General features: G+C 35.3%; 1 protein-coding gene across 1 annotated transcript in view; it reads right to left on the bottom strand.

Moving 5' to 3' along the window:
* Window positions 1-8,125: 8,125 nt before the first annotated feature.
* Window positions 8,126-12,658, bottom strand: part of LOC120565614 — a 9,002-nt gene continuing 4,469 nt past the window's right edge. Inside the window, exons 4-8 of the mRNA XM_039811516.1 lie at window positions 12,654-12,658; window positions 11,275-11,387; window positions 10,955-11,155; window positions 9,037-9,231; window positions 8,126-8,253 (exon numbers count right to left, since the gene is read on the bottom strand). The exon at window positions 12,654-12,658 is cut by the window's right edge and continues 77 nt beyond it. Of these exons, the coding sequence (XP_039667450.1) occupies window positions 8,215-8,253; window positions 9,037-9,231; window positions 10,955-11,155; window positions 11,275-11,387; window positions 12,654-12,658 (553 nt within the window). The 3' untranslated portion in view covers window positions 8,126-8,214. The remainder of the gene's footprint in view (window positions 8,254-9,036; window positions 9,232-10,954; window positions 11,156-11,274; window positions 11,388-12,653) is intronic.

The raw sequence follows: 12,658 nt of genomic DNA, 5'->3' as shown, positions 1-12,658 counted from the left end.
AAACTCCTCAGTGACTGACTCAAAAGTTATCCAGAGTATCACTGCCCAAGACATCATTTCTGGGGTATTTCTGATTTAGTATTTGAAGTGAGTGAGTGAGTGAGTGAGTGTGTGAGTGTATGTACGTATGTGTGTGTGTGTGTGTGTGTGTGTGTGTGTGTGTGTGTGTGTGTGTGTGTGTGTGTGTGTGTGTGTGTGTGTGTGTGTGTGAGGGACAACTTGAGAGCCAATCTAGCACCACAAATCCTCAAAACAGCTTCATCGACACACTAAAACCGGAATCTAATCATTAAAGCTGCTGCTTTTAGCTGACAACAACAACAACAACAACAACAAGCACCACGTGCTACCAAAGTCTTGGAAATCTATTCAATTTGTATCAACCATTAACAAAAATGGGAAAACACAGCACAAATTTCATGGTTTGTTCTTTTCAGCGTAACAGCAAATACTTGTTTTTGATTGGTTGGCAGGAGTTCATGAATATTATACAACAGATCCACTATTCTAAATCAGTGCAGGCAGAATATTAAAGTGAAGTCAACCATGGCAACTGTGCTTGTTTGATGCTGTGCTAACAGATAGTCGCCCTCCCTTAAATGGACCTAATCATGAGTAAATACAAACTTTAAACTTGTTTTCCTTTGGTAAGTGTTTGTGATATAAGCAAGATAATACAATCTAGTTAGACAAGGAGTTGATTTGAAGAAATTAAATTATGATTTGGTAATCATTCATTCAAATAAGATAAAGTCCACACAACAGTTAAATGCCCTGAAAAAAATATGTAATAGTGCAGAATCAGGCACACAACGTTTCGGCCCCAAATTTGCCCTTCCTTAGGTGTGCCTTAGAGGAAATTCAATACACAAGTAGGAATACAAATAGGCGTGAGGCTGGTCTTTAGTATGTTTATTGTCACAGTGATCAATAAGCTAGCTAAGCTATGGCTAACAGCACAGGAGACCCCAAACTGAGTCAGTTGTAACTGTAGACCTTTTTATTTCTATGGTTTTAAGACTTGGAAAACAGGCAAGCAGACTATTCATGTTTGAAATGTCCACCTTCTGCTACTATATGTAAAAGAAGAACTAATGCAAACTTGACCAAACCAAAAGAAGAAGAAAAAGTAGATGAAGCCTGACAATCCACAATCACTTTTTTAAGACATTAAATATTATCCAATTTAAAATCCATTCAAAGAAACACATTTGGAACATTTGGTGTCCGGATGAGATGATGGAAATGTTCTCTGCATCTACCCCGCCTATTATTTTAGGACACCTCGTAGCATATTATCACTTGCTTGTTATGATGCAGACACTGAAGTCATGCTTGCTGTTATGTTCATTCATTTCAATGAGTTTACTGGTCATATTTTGTGGGAAACATCTTCAAGTGTGATTTAATAATATTTTAGGAGACGTTCTCTGAGTTTAACTGTGGAGACATGCAGTCACAGTTTTGGGGAATCTTCTGTTGACGGTGCAGGTTCAGTACACCGGCTTCTCTGAGGGCCACTGTGCTGCTGTCGTTTGAAGAAAAACTAGAATTACCCCTATACTGCAGGCATGGCATAGATGCCACCGATGATCTTATTTCTTCTAGACAAGAAGGGGAGAAGAGAAGAGATTTGTTTTGTGGTTTTTGTATGCTTCCATTTTTATTTTTGCTGTGATGCTGCCTTTCTTTCCCCTTGGCTCAAATCCAGAAGTGTCAGAAGTCCCCCTGGTTTTCCTTCTTTTCCTTTATTCTTCCTCTTCCTGCTCCTCTCATCCTGTCTGCCTCTCTCTCTCTGACAGTAATTGCTCCTGTCTCTCACAGCCCAAGTGTTTCTGCCTGACTTTGACTTTTGTTTTTTGTTCCCTCATGACTGACCAAAAGACAAGAGTGTGAGTCTTCAGGAAAAAAAGGGTATGCTGTGTACATCTAATTTACAGCCTTCTATGTTCTTACCTCATCCATCCATCTATCCATCTGTCATCTAGGGGGCTATTACAACCTCTCAAAGCCCAGACAGGGCCTCCTTTATGGGAGGAGGCTGTCAAAAGAGAGCCCTCTCAACAGGATGGGAGTGGCGGGATGTACAGACAATCAGACAGACAGGCTGTTAACTGAGGCAGCATTATGTCTGTTTGTGTTTTGCAGTGAAACAGGTCGCAGGGGCTTTACTGCAAAAACAGTTATTTTTACAAGCCATTAAATTCAGTGTTTTAAAGTCTTTTTCTTCTGGGAAAAAAAACAGAAACCTGTCAGTTAGATATGATTGTTGTGTGTGTTTCTAATGGAAATCAGCGTCTAGTTTTACATCGAGTTCCCACAGGGGGAAATAACTGTTGTTTTGGGTAATTGTAAGGCAAGATATAGGCTAAAGCCTGACTTAGACTAATTGCAATTTCTAACCCTAACCCTGGGTTCCCTGAGGAACGGAGTAAAAATAACCAAGTGCCTCACAAGAAAACAAACTAATTCACTCACCCCTGGAGCAGCTTCCAGAGAGAAGAGTGCACTTTGTGATTTACACAATCAAATTGAAATGCTGCAGAAGGCAACGCTGAGCTGTTATTTTTTTACTCATCTGCTGTTGGTTGAAAAAGGTAAACTGCTGAATGGATCACACCAGGCTGCACATAGTGTACAATCTACACGACGGACTGACATGCAGAGTTACTAGTTTCTCTTTTAGTGAGTCCACAGATGCTCAACAATAGCCAAACGTTGACCAGCGGCCCTCATGTTCAAAAACCAAAACACCCGCATGCGTGAATAAAGTTGTAAATACATAAAAGCAACTTCATCGACTGAAATATGTTGTTCCCTGACTCTTTTTATATATATATATATATATATATATATATATATATATATATATATATATATATATATATATATATATATATATATATATATATATTTCTTTTTTTCTTTCTATTTTGTGGTCCTTGTTTTCAGCCATGCTAGTGCTGTGGCTCTAGGATGGCAATAGCAGTTGGTCAGTCCAGTGAAAAATCTATTCTATGGATTGCCATGAAATTTGGTACACACATTCATGTTCCCCTCAGGATTCATTGTATCGTCTTTTTATAAAACGCAAGCATCAGGTCAAAATTGTCCATTGTTTGGTTTATGAATACATTTTTGCAAAACTAATGACATTCCCATTAGTGTCCGCTGGGCTTTGTCTTTACTACTACAAATGTTAACATTCTAACACGCAAAACTCAGATCTTTAACATACCTTCTAAACCTTGTCTTTGTGAGTATGTTAGCTGCTGATGTTAGCATCCAGCTCAAGTAACAGTGCAGCCTCACAGAGCCTCTAGCATGGCTGTGAACTTCTTTTGTGGTCTTTTTTCTCTCCCTTAAACACTTTATAACTACTGGTTTAAAAAGTTTTATGTAAAGTGAAGTACTCATTAAAATATGTAAATATGTGTCTCAGAATACTCATTTAAAAAGAGACATTTCACAGTAGATTTAACATCAAACAGTGTCCTAAATGTTACTTCCATCCTGTCACAGTAGACTGATATGCTGGTCTGAGGACACATTCTTCAGTTGGCCCAAAACATGGACAAACACACTGCAGTATAGTGTGTATTTTCATTTTGACTAGACATGATTAAAGATCCTTTTTCCCTGGGATTGTAAGGAAAAAGTGGTGTTCCTTTTTTCCTAGTGTGTGGCTCTCACTGTCAGCACTCACCACATCCTGCCCTCTATTCATTACATTATACAGCACTTTCTTTAGTGATTGTAAATCAAGAGTTTTGGATATTATTTGAAAACGTCGCCTTTGTTTACTGCAACCCTGGATACCTTCTTCCATAAATACTAAGAAAACATAAACTGAACAACATTCAGCCTAGTCAGTCATATTCGGCTAAACAGTTCCATCTAGTGGGCAACCCAAATTATTACATCTTCAACAAAGGTGACCCAGAATAAAACTCTGGTGTGGTGAATTATCACTGAGTGTGTGGATTTTATTCTAATCCAAAAGTAAATTATTTTTAAGAAGCAGCACCATTAAAGTCTCAACAATGACCAGAGAGTTGAATCAACATCTTCCTCCAGAACAGCTACTAACTGGACTTTGAGGTAGGATTATTCTCTGAAACTCAGACACAAACGATGTGCCCATTAAGTGCTTTACGGGGCTTCGAGGAGATTAACTTTTTTCCCTCCCACCAACATGTCTAATGAATAAATAAATTAACAAAATAATATAAAAAACATGTCTCCCTCTGCAGGTTTTTATTGGAACTACTTTCCACTGAAGAAATCAGACTCAGAATACTTTAATGATCCTCTCAGGGAAATTGTTTAGTAGTTGCTCACAGTCATATTAAAGAGAGAGAGAGAAAAAAATACTTGTCAATAAAGTATAAAGTAACATAACTTAAGTTACAATACATACACATTTAAGTTAAAGTAAAGTACGATAGGTTCAAAAGTAAGAAATAATAGTCTGTCTTCACAATAACAATGTATCCTTGTGTACAGTTTTTTTCTCTTGCCACTCACTGTACAATATTATTTGTGTGTTTGTTAGTAAGTTTAGTGCTTCTTTCAGGCTTTTTCTGCGTTTGTGATGTCTGTGTTTGCGTAACTATGTGATCACTCTTTTCGACATGCTTTATTTGTTAGCACGGTAGCTCAGTAGTTAGCACTGCCAGCAAGCAGGCACTGCAGACTCTCACCCTTGGTCGATTACCAGTATGGGCTGGGCCTTTTTGTGTAGAGGTTGCATGTTCTTCCAGACTTTCTTTGACATACTATACTATGACTTTTTTATCACTTTTTTCAACATACTATACAATGACTTATTGATCACTTTTTTCGACATGCTATACTATGACATTTTCTAAATTCTATACTATGACTTTTTATGACTTTTTTTAGACATACTATACCATGAATTTTTTTGTCACTTATTTCAACATACTATACTATGATTGTTTTATCACTTTTTTGACATACTATGAATTCATTTTTTATCATTTTTCGACATACTATACTATGACTTATCACATTTTTTGACGTACTATACTATGACTTATTTCGATATACTGTACTTTAGTATGACTTTTTTCGACATGCTATACTATGACTTTTTATCACTTATCTCAACATACTATTCAGTGACTTTTTTCTATATTTTATACTGTCACTTTTTTATCACTTTTTTCGACATATGACAAATTTCGATATTCTATACTATGACTTTTTTCGACATACTATACTATGACTTTTTTGTCACTTATTTCAACTTACTATACTATGATTTTTTTTTTACTTTTTCGACATACTATACCAAATTTTTATAATTATTTGGGTATTTTTAGGCCTTTATTTGACAGGACAGCTGGAGACATGAAAGGGGAGAGAGAGAGGGAATGACATGCAGCATAGGGCCGCAGGTCAGAGTCAAACCCAGCCCGCTGCGTCGAGGAGTAAACCTCTACATACGGACGCCCGCTCTACCAACTGAGCTATCTGGGCGCCCTGTACCATGCCTTTTTGTCACTTATTTCAACATTCTAGACTATGACTTGTTTATCACATTTTTTGACGTACTATACTAAGACTATTTTTGAAATAATATACTATGATTTTTTAATCACTTTTATCGACATACTATACTATGACTTTTTTAGATATACTATACTAAGACTTTTCTGTCATTTTTTCGACATACTATACTATGACTTTTTTATCACTTTTTTCGACATGCTATTCTATGACTTTTCATCACCTTTCTCAACATACTATTTAATGGCTTTTTTCTTTATTCTATACTGTCACTTTTTTATGACTTTTTTTCGACATACTATACTATGACTTGTTTATCAAATTTTTTGACTTACTATACTATAACTTTTTTTCGACATACTATACTATGACTTATTTCGATATACTGTAGTATGACTTTCAATATACTATGCAATGACTTTTTTAGATATACTATACTAAGACTTTTTGTCATTTCTTTCGACATGCTATACTATGACTTTTTATCACTTAGCTCAACATACTATTCAATGACTTTTTTCTATATTCTATACTACGGCTTTTTTCAACATACTATACTATGGCTTTTTGTCACTTACTTCAACTTACTATACTATGATTTTTTTTGCTTTTTGTGACATACTATACCTTTTTTTGTTTTTGTTTTTTATAATGATTTGGGCATTTTTAGGCCTTTATTTGAAAAGACAGCTGGAACCTCTACATATAGGCGCCCGCTCAACCAACTGAGCTATCCGGGCGGCGCCTTGCGCCTATGCCTTTTTGTCACTTATTTCAACATACTAGACTATGACTTCTTTATCACATTTTGATGTACTATACTATGACATATTTCGATATACTGTACTGTAGTATGACTTTTTAATCACTTTTCTGACATACTATCCTATGACTTTTGTAGATATACTATACTAAGACTTTGTTGTCATTTTTTTCGACATACTATGACTTTTTTATCACTTATTTCAACATACTATTCAATGACATTTTTCTATATTCTATACTGATTTTTTTCGACATACTATACTATGAATTTTTTGTCATTTTTTTCGACATACTATGACTTTTTTATCACTTATTTCAACATACTATTCAATGACATTTTTCTATATTCTATACTGATTTTTTTCGACATACTATACTATGAATTTTTTTTCTCACTTTTTTCAACTATGCTATGACAATTTTTGACATACGATATTGACTTTTTTTTATCACTTTTTTCCACATACTGTAACTACTTTCAACATACTATACCATAACTTTTTATCACTTTTTTCCGACATACTATACTATGACTTTTTTTCAACATACTATACTATGACTTTTTCAAGACTTTTTCCGACAAACTATACTATTACTATTACTTTTCAAAAAAACCTTCTCATATTCCACTTTTGTTTAATACATTATTGGTATTATTCAACATTTCATTGAAATTCATACTAATGAAAACCATCCCCACTTTTCCAAATATTCTCACTACTTCACCTTCTTCTTACCCAATTATGCCAGCAATCCAGTTTAGCTTTAGCAATTAGCGTTTCAGCATTTTCTGCAGGAAATGCATTTTATAGTTAAAGCTAAAGTATAGTATGTCTTAAAAAAAATCATAAAATGTCATAGTAGTATGTCATAAAATAATAAAGTCATAGTTTAGTATATCATAAAGTCATAGTATAGTATGTCATAAAAGAAATTATGAAAGTCAGTACAGTGATAAAAATCATGAAGTCATAGCATAGTATGTAATAAAAAAATTATAAAAGTCATAGCATAGTACGTCATAAAAGAAATTATAAAATAGTCATAGTAGTGTGATAAAAATTATAGTATGTCAGAATAAATCATAGAAAATGTCTTTAGTATTAATATTCATTGCAGAAATACAAAAATGTAAATCTTATATCACTAAGTCTAATAGTTTTCTGTGAAGAAACATTTCTTACACTTGTAACATAATAGACAAAGTCATAGAAATATGAAATATTAAAAACGTAATTTTATTAAAGCTGAGGAAGAAATGTCAGTCAGTCAGTCTATGCATATAAAATTTTAAGCTACCAACATACTCATCCTGTATGGCAAAATTACTGGAAGTTATTGCATGAACAAAAACTGTGTTGAAGGAAATTCATTTTTTGTGATGGTCCAGTTTTCCTTTATTATTCTTGGAACTATTGTTTTCCATTTCTTGTAGTTGAGGGATCAATGATGCACAGCTTCCTGGCGAGGTACCCAACATGCATCCAGTCTTGTAGGCCAGTGGAAGATTTTCGCTAGTCCGTGTGGATGCATGAAACCGACCAGGATGCCTCCATCTTCATCAGACGTTGGTGTACTGAGCTAAGGTAAGACCCTGCATTATATTCATCTTACTGTAGATATTAAGACATGCAGATAGTTTTTGAGTCCTACATCTGTGAGACTTCTGCCTCCACCTCAATACTGTGGAGGTAAATGGAATTGTGTTTGTGGTGCTGACAAGCTAACAGAATTGCTTCATCTCAACAAATTAAACCCAAACTATCTGCGTGTCCCACAAGAGGTAAGTATTTATCTGACAAGAAAATAGGACAAGAACACATTAAACAAGTGCAGGAGTTTGTTTTTATTAACCATTGACACAATCAGCAGAGAAACAAGGCGTGACGAAAGACACAAAGAGACACACTGGAATCAGATCTTGTTGAAAGCTGCTACGTCAACACTCTGGATCTGAAACAGAGCAAAAAGGAGAAACTCATAATTAGTTTACAGGCTGGGATATTCAGCTTTCTGTTGCAAACTGTTTAGTTAGTGCATGCCTTGACCACATGATGGGAGCAACGTGCCGAGAGTGCCTGAAAATCAGATTCATCGACATGTTCAGTTGCCAGTTTATTATAGAGCCAGGACAGTGACTTTGAACTGCATGATGTGTTTTTCAATGACAATCTTCTGATTTTTTTACTCATGTTACTCTCTTTTCAGCGATAGTATTTTCAGTTTCAACTCTGTCACCTTTTGTGTGGAGGGGAGAGCATGATTTCTATATAATCTTCAGACTAAGGAGAGAACATCACTCTTCATGAATCAGCCGCCACTCCGAAGCCTGGCATGACAACACACCAAGCATACGGCACTGGCTTCCATGTTTTCACCTGGAAGTGAAAAGTCTGTTTCTCTCTGCCATCGTTTTTTTTTTTCCACATAGAGCATAACATTAGCACTTGTTTGAACAGACCTCTGCCAGACCAGCCTAACGTCAGTTAAAATTTAACTTTAACCAGCCAGGTTCTATGTGACAAAGACAAAGGCAGAGAGAAGCTGACTTAACTGCTATTTATAACAAGCTAAAAATAATGCAGACCAACAGTCTTGCAATACATCCTACCTTTATGAAAGTTATAATGTTCAGGTTTTATTGTAGAGGTGTTGATTAAACATTATGGTCATTTTAGAGGGTGTATTTTATGGTGCTGTTGCATTGTATGTAAGTGTGTGTTGCAAAGTACTTACATAGTCCTCGAACTTGGTGATCTCTTCCTCTAACATGTCCGTTCCCACCTTGTCGTCCTCCACCACACATGCGATCTGGAGCTTTTTGATGCCGTAACCGACAGGAACCAGTTTGGACGTGCCCCATAACAGGCCGTCCGCCTGCACCGAGCGCACACACTCCTCCAGCTTCACCATGTCAGTTTCATCGTCCCACTAAAAAAGGCAGAAGGGGTGATAGAACACAAGGTCAAAGTGGGGCAGTCAGTATCAAACTTAAATACAAATTCTGTATATAGACATTTGTGTGTGTGTGTGTGTGTGTGTGTGTGTGTGTGTGTGTGTGTGTGTGTGTGTGTGTGTGTGTGTTGTGTGTGGGTTAATGCCCGACGAGGTGTCCATTGTCAGGTATCAATGGACGACGGCGAGGCGTGGACCGGTTGCCTCCGCCGAAGGGCATTAACCCGCTTATACCATGGTCACTTGCCAAATAACATTTTTAAAACAATAGTTCATATTTTAATTAGTTTTACAATCGAAATCTAAAGTTTATCCAAACAATAACTCTGTTTCCCTGGTTACGCCTGACTGTTTGACTAATACCTGGAACAATCATTCCCATCCATGAGGTTCTTATGCAATGCAAACGTTCACTCCACCAGGAATTAGGAAGAACCTTAGATACGACTTGCCTCCCTTAGCAACCGGAGATATTTATATAGTCCGCTCAGCTGATAGAACCCTTCAGTTTAGCTACGAGCCAGAAAGCTAACGCTACGCTAGCAAGATCCAAAGTCAATAACATTGTGTACAGTTGGCAATCAGTAAAAATAATTTGACAGTATGTTGAACAACAAGACAAGCTAGCTATCCAGCCATGTCATTGTCCCCAAAACAATATAACGACTTTTACGAAGAATTTGATCCGCGATGTGTAACGTTACTGTCGGCTGCAGCGGCGCAGCCTGAAAAGCAGCGAGCTGAACAGCGAACCGGATGTGAGATAACGTTATTCGCTGTGAAACAAAGTCAGTCCAGAGAGCCAGTAGAACTTATTTCTTGCAGCCTGTGTGTTTTAGCGCCATCCTGTGGTGTTCAGAGGACGATTTGGAAATAATAAATACACATTTCCTTTTTGATTTAATGTAGCGCATTCATATAGAACAGTAAACAGTCAGTTTCACCGAACTCTAGTAGGTGTCCTATATCACTTTTTAATGAACACCCTGCAGCCAATCAGAATCAAGTATTCACCCAGACCATGGTATGTATGTATGTATGTATGTATGTATGTATATATATAAAATGTTTACAGTTAAACGGTGTAAAGTGTGTCTGTATTTCACTGGAGAGGACTCCAACACCAGACTGTAGCTGCCGTTGTCTGAAAAACGGTCATTATGTCATGTTGCTCGCCTCGCCAGCCTCGTGGTGCATTCTATGTAATTGTAAAATAACCTTTTCCCATCCAGTGGTTGTTTTCACCATTTTGTGCTCTTTTTTTTTTTAAGATCAACTTTTTATTGTTTTATATTTTTGAACACACAGAACAGACAAATACAATTGAACAAGGTGCTCCTTTTTTAAATATATATATCTTTCGTTTAGGCACCGTTTTAAAAGTATCGTATCATGTTGATAAGAGCATTAAAATGAGAAAAAAAGAAAATAATGGGACAAAAAGAAATCAAGGGACATTTAAAATAGATAAAAATGTGCGATTAATTGCGAGTCAACTATGACATTAATGCGATTAAATATTTTAATCGTTTGACAGCACTAGTGTAAATACATTGAGAGTACCTCAAAACATTTCCTGTATGTGTGCACATTCTTGGCCAATTAAGCTGATTCTGAAATGCATTATGTCTGGGTTTTAGCTATAGTTTTAGGCTCCTGTATGAGACATTGACTTTTGAGTAAATCTGGTCAGACTTACAGGTTTGACATCCAATAAGATGGAAGACTTGGCGATGATGCCTGGCTTCTTGGCCTTCTTCTCTGCATACTCCTTCAACCTCTGCTCTTTGAGTTTATCTGCCTCTTCGTCATCATCACTACCAAACAGGTCAATATCATCATCATCATCTTCCTCCTCATCTTTAACCGGGGCGCTGGTCTTCTGCTGGACAGTAGTGCCCTGAACAGAGTAAAAATAAATCACATGCCTACAGAGGGGTATATGGTGATGTACTGGAGGTAAAATACAACTAAAACACAAGATGACTGATTTGGTAAAAGCAGTCTGTATTAACTCACATTTGTGTAGGGTACTGAAGGAGTGGTAACAGGGGTCACAGCTGCAGGAGATTTCTCCAGAACGGATACCCGACATTCCAGTTTGGAAAGTGCAGCCCTCAAATCATCCACCACTAAAGACACAGACCAGTCAATGAGTCTTACATGAAAAAATACACCATGGTAGTAGAGTGAATTTAAAAAGTCATAGTATAGTATGTTGTATATTAGTATAATTTGTTGAAAAAATTCTGAAAAAAGTCAGTATGTCGAAAAAAGTGATAGTATAGTATGTCAACAATAGTATGTTAACAAAACTCATAGTATAGTATTTAGAAAAAAAGTCATACAAAAAGTCATTGTATAGAATGTTAGTCATAGTATGTCGAAAAAAGTAAAAAAAAAAAAAATATTGTAGCATATAGAAAAAAGTCAAGAAAAGTCATGGTATAGAATATAGAAAAAAGTCATAATATAGTATGTAGAAAATAAATCATCAAAAAGTCAGTATGTAGAAAAAAAGTTTTAAAAAAGTCATAGTATGTCGAAAAAAGTAAAGAAAAAGTCAGTGAAGAAAAAAATCATCAAAATTCATAGTGCAGTATATAGAAAAAAGTAAAAAAAAATATTGTATTGTATGTCATAAAAACTCATAGTATAGTATGTCAAAAAGTCATATTTTAGTAGGTTGAAAAAAAAATGCCATGAAAATTCATAGTATGTAGAAAAAAAGTCCAAAGTCATTATATAGTATGTAGAAAAAAAAGAAGAAAAATCATAGTATAGTATATTGAAAGAAATCATAAAAAACTCATAGTATAGTATTTCGAAGTCATGGTATAGTAAGTTGAAAAAAGTCATAGTATAATATGGTCGAAAAAGTTTTTTTTTAAAGTCAGTATAGTATGTAGAAGAAAAGAAAAAATCATAAAACCTCATATTATAATAATAGGTTAAACAAATTCATAGTATAGTTTGTAGAAAGTCAAAAAAAAATCAGTATAGTATGTAGAAAAAAAATTAATTAATAAAGTCATAGTATAGACAAAAGTTATAGTAGTATAGGAGTATATATACATAGTATAGCATGTCAAAAAAAGTCAAAAAAGTAATTGTATAGTATGTAGAAAAAAAAATCATAGTCATAGTATTTTGAAAAAAAAGTCATAGTACAGTATATTGGAAAAATTCGTAGTATAGTATGTTGAAAAAATCCATAGTATAGCATTTCGAAAAAAAAGTCATGGTATCAAACATTGAAAAAAGTCATAATACCGTATGTCACAAGAAGTCATAGAAAAGTCGTAGTATAGTAATCATAAAAAGGGTTACATCTACAAATACATCTTTGTCGTAAGAAAACAAAAAGCATTATTTTATAAGTAACCAAACAAACCCACCTTTG

The sequence above is a fragment of the Perca fluviatilis genome, chromosome 9 (assembly GCF_010015445.1).
Source record: "Perca fluviatilis chromosome 9, GENO_Pfluv_1.0, whole genome shotgun sequence".
In the NCBI taxonomy this organism is placed as follows: Eukaryota; Metazoa; Chordata; class Actinopteri; order Perciformes; family Percidae; genus Perca; species Perca fluviatilis.
This window is presented reverse-complemented; position numbering and strand designations above follow the sequence as displayed.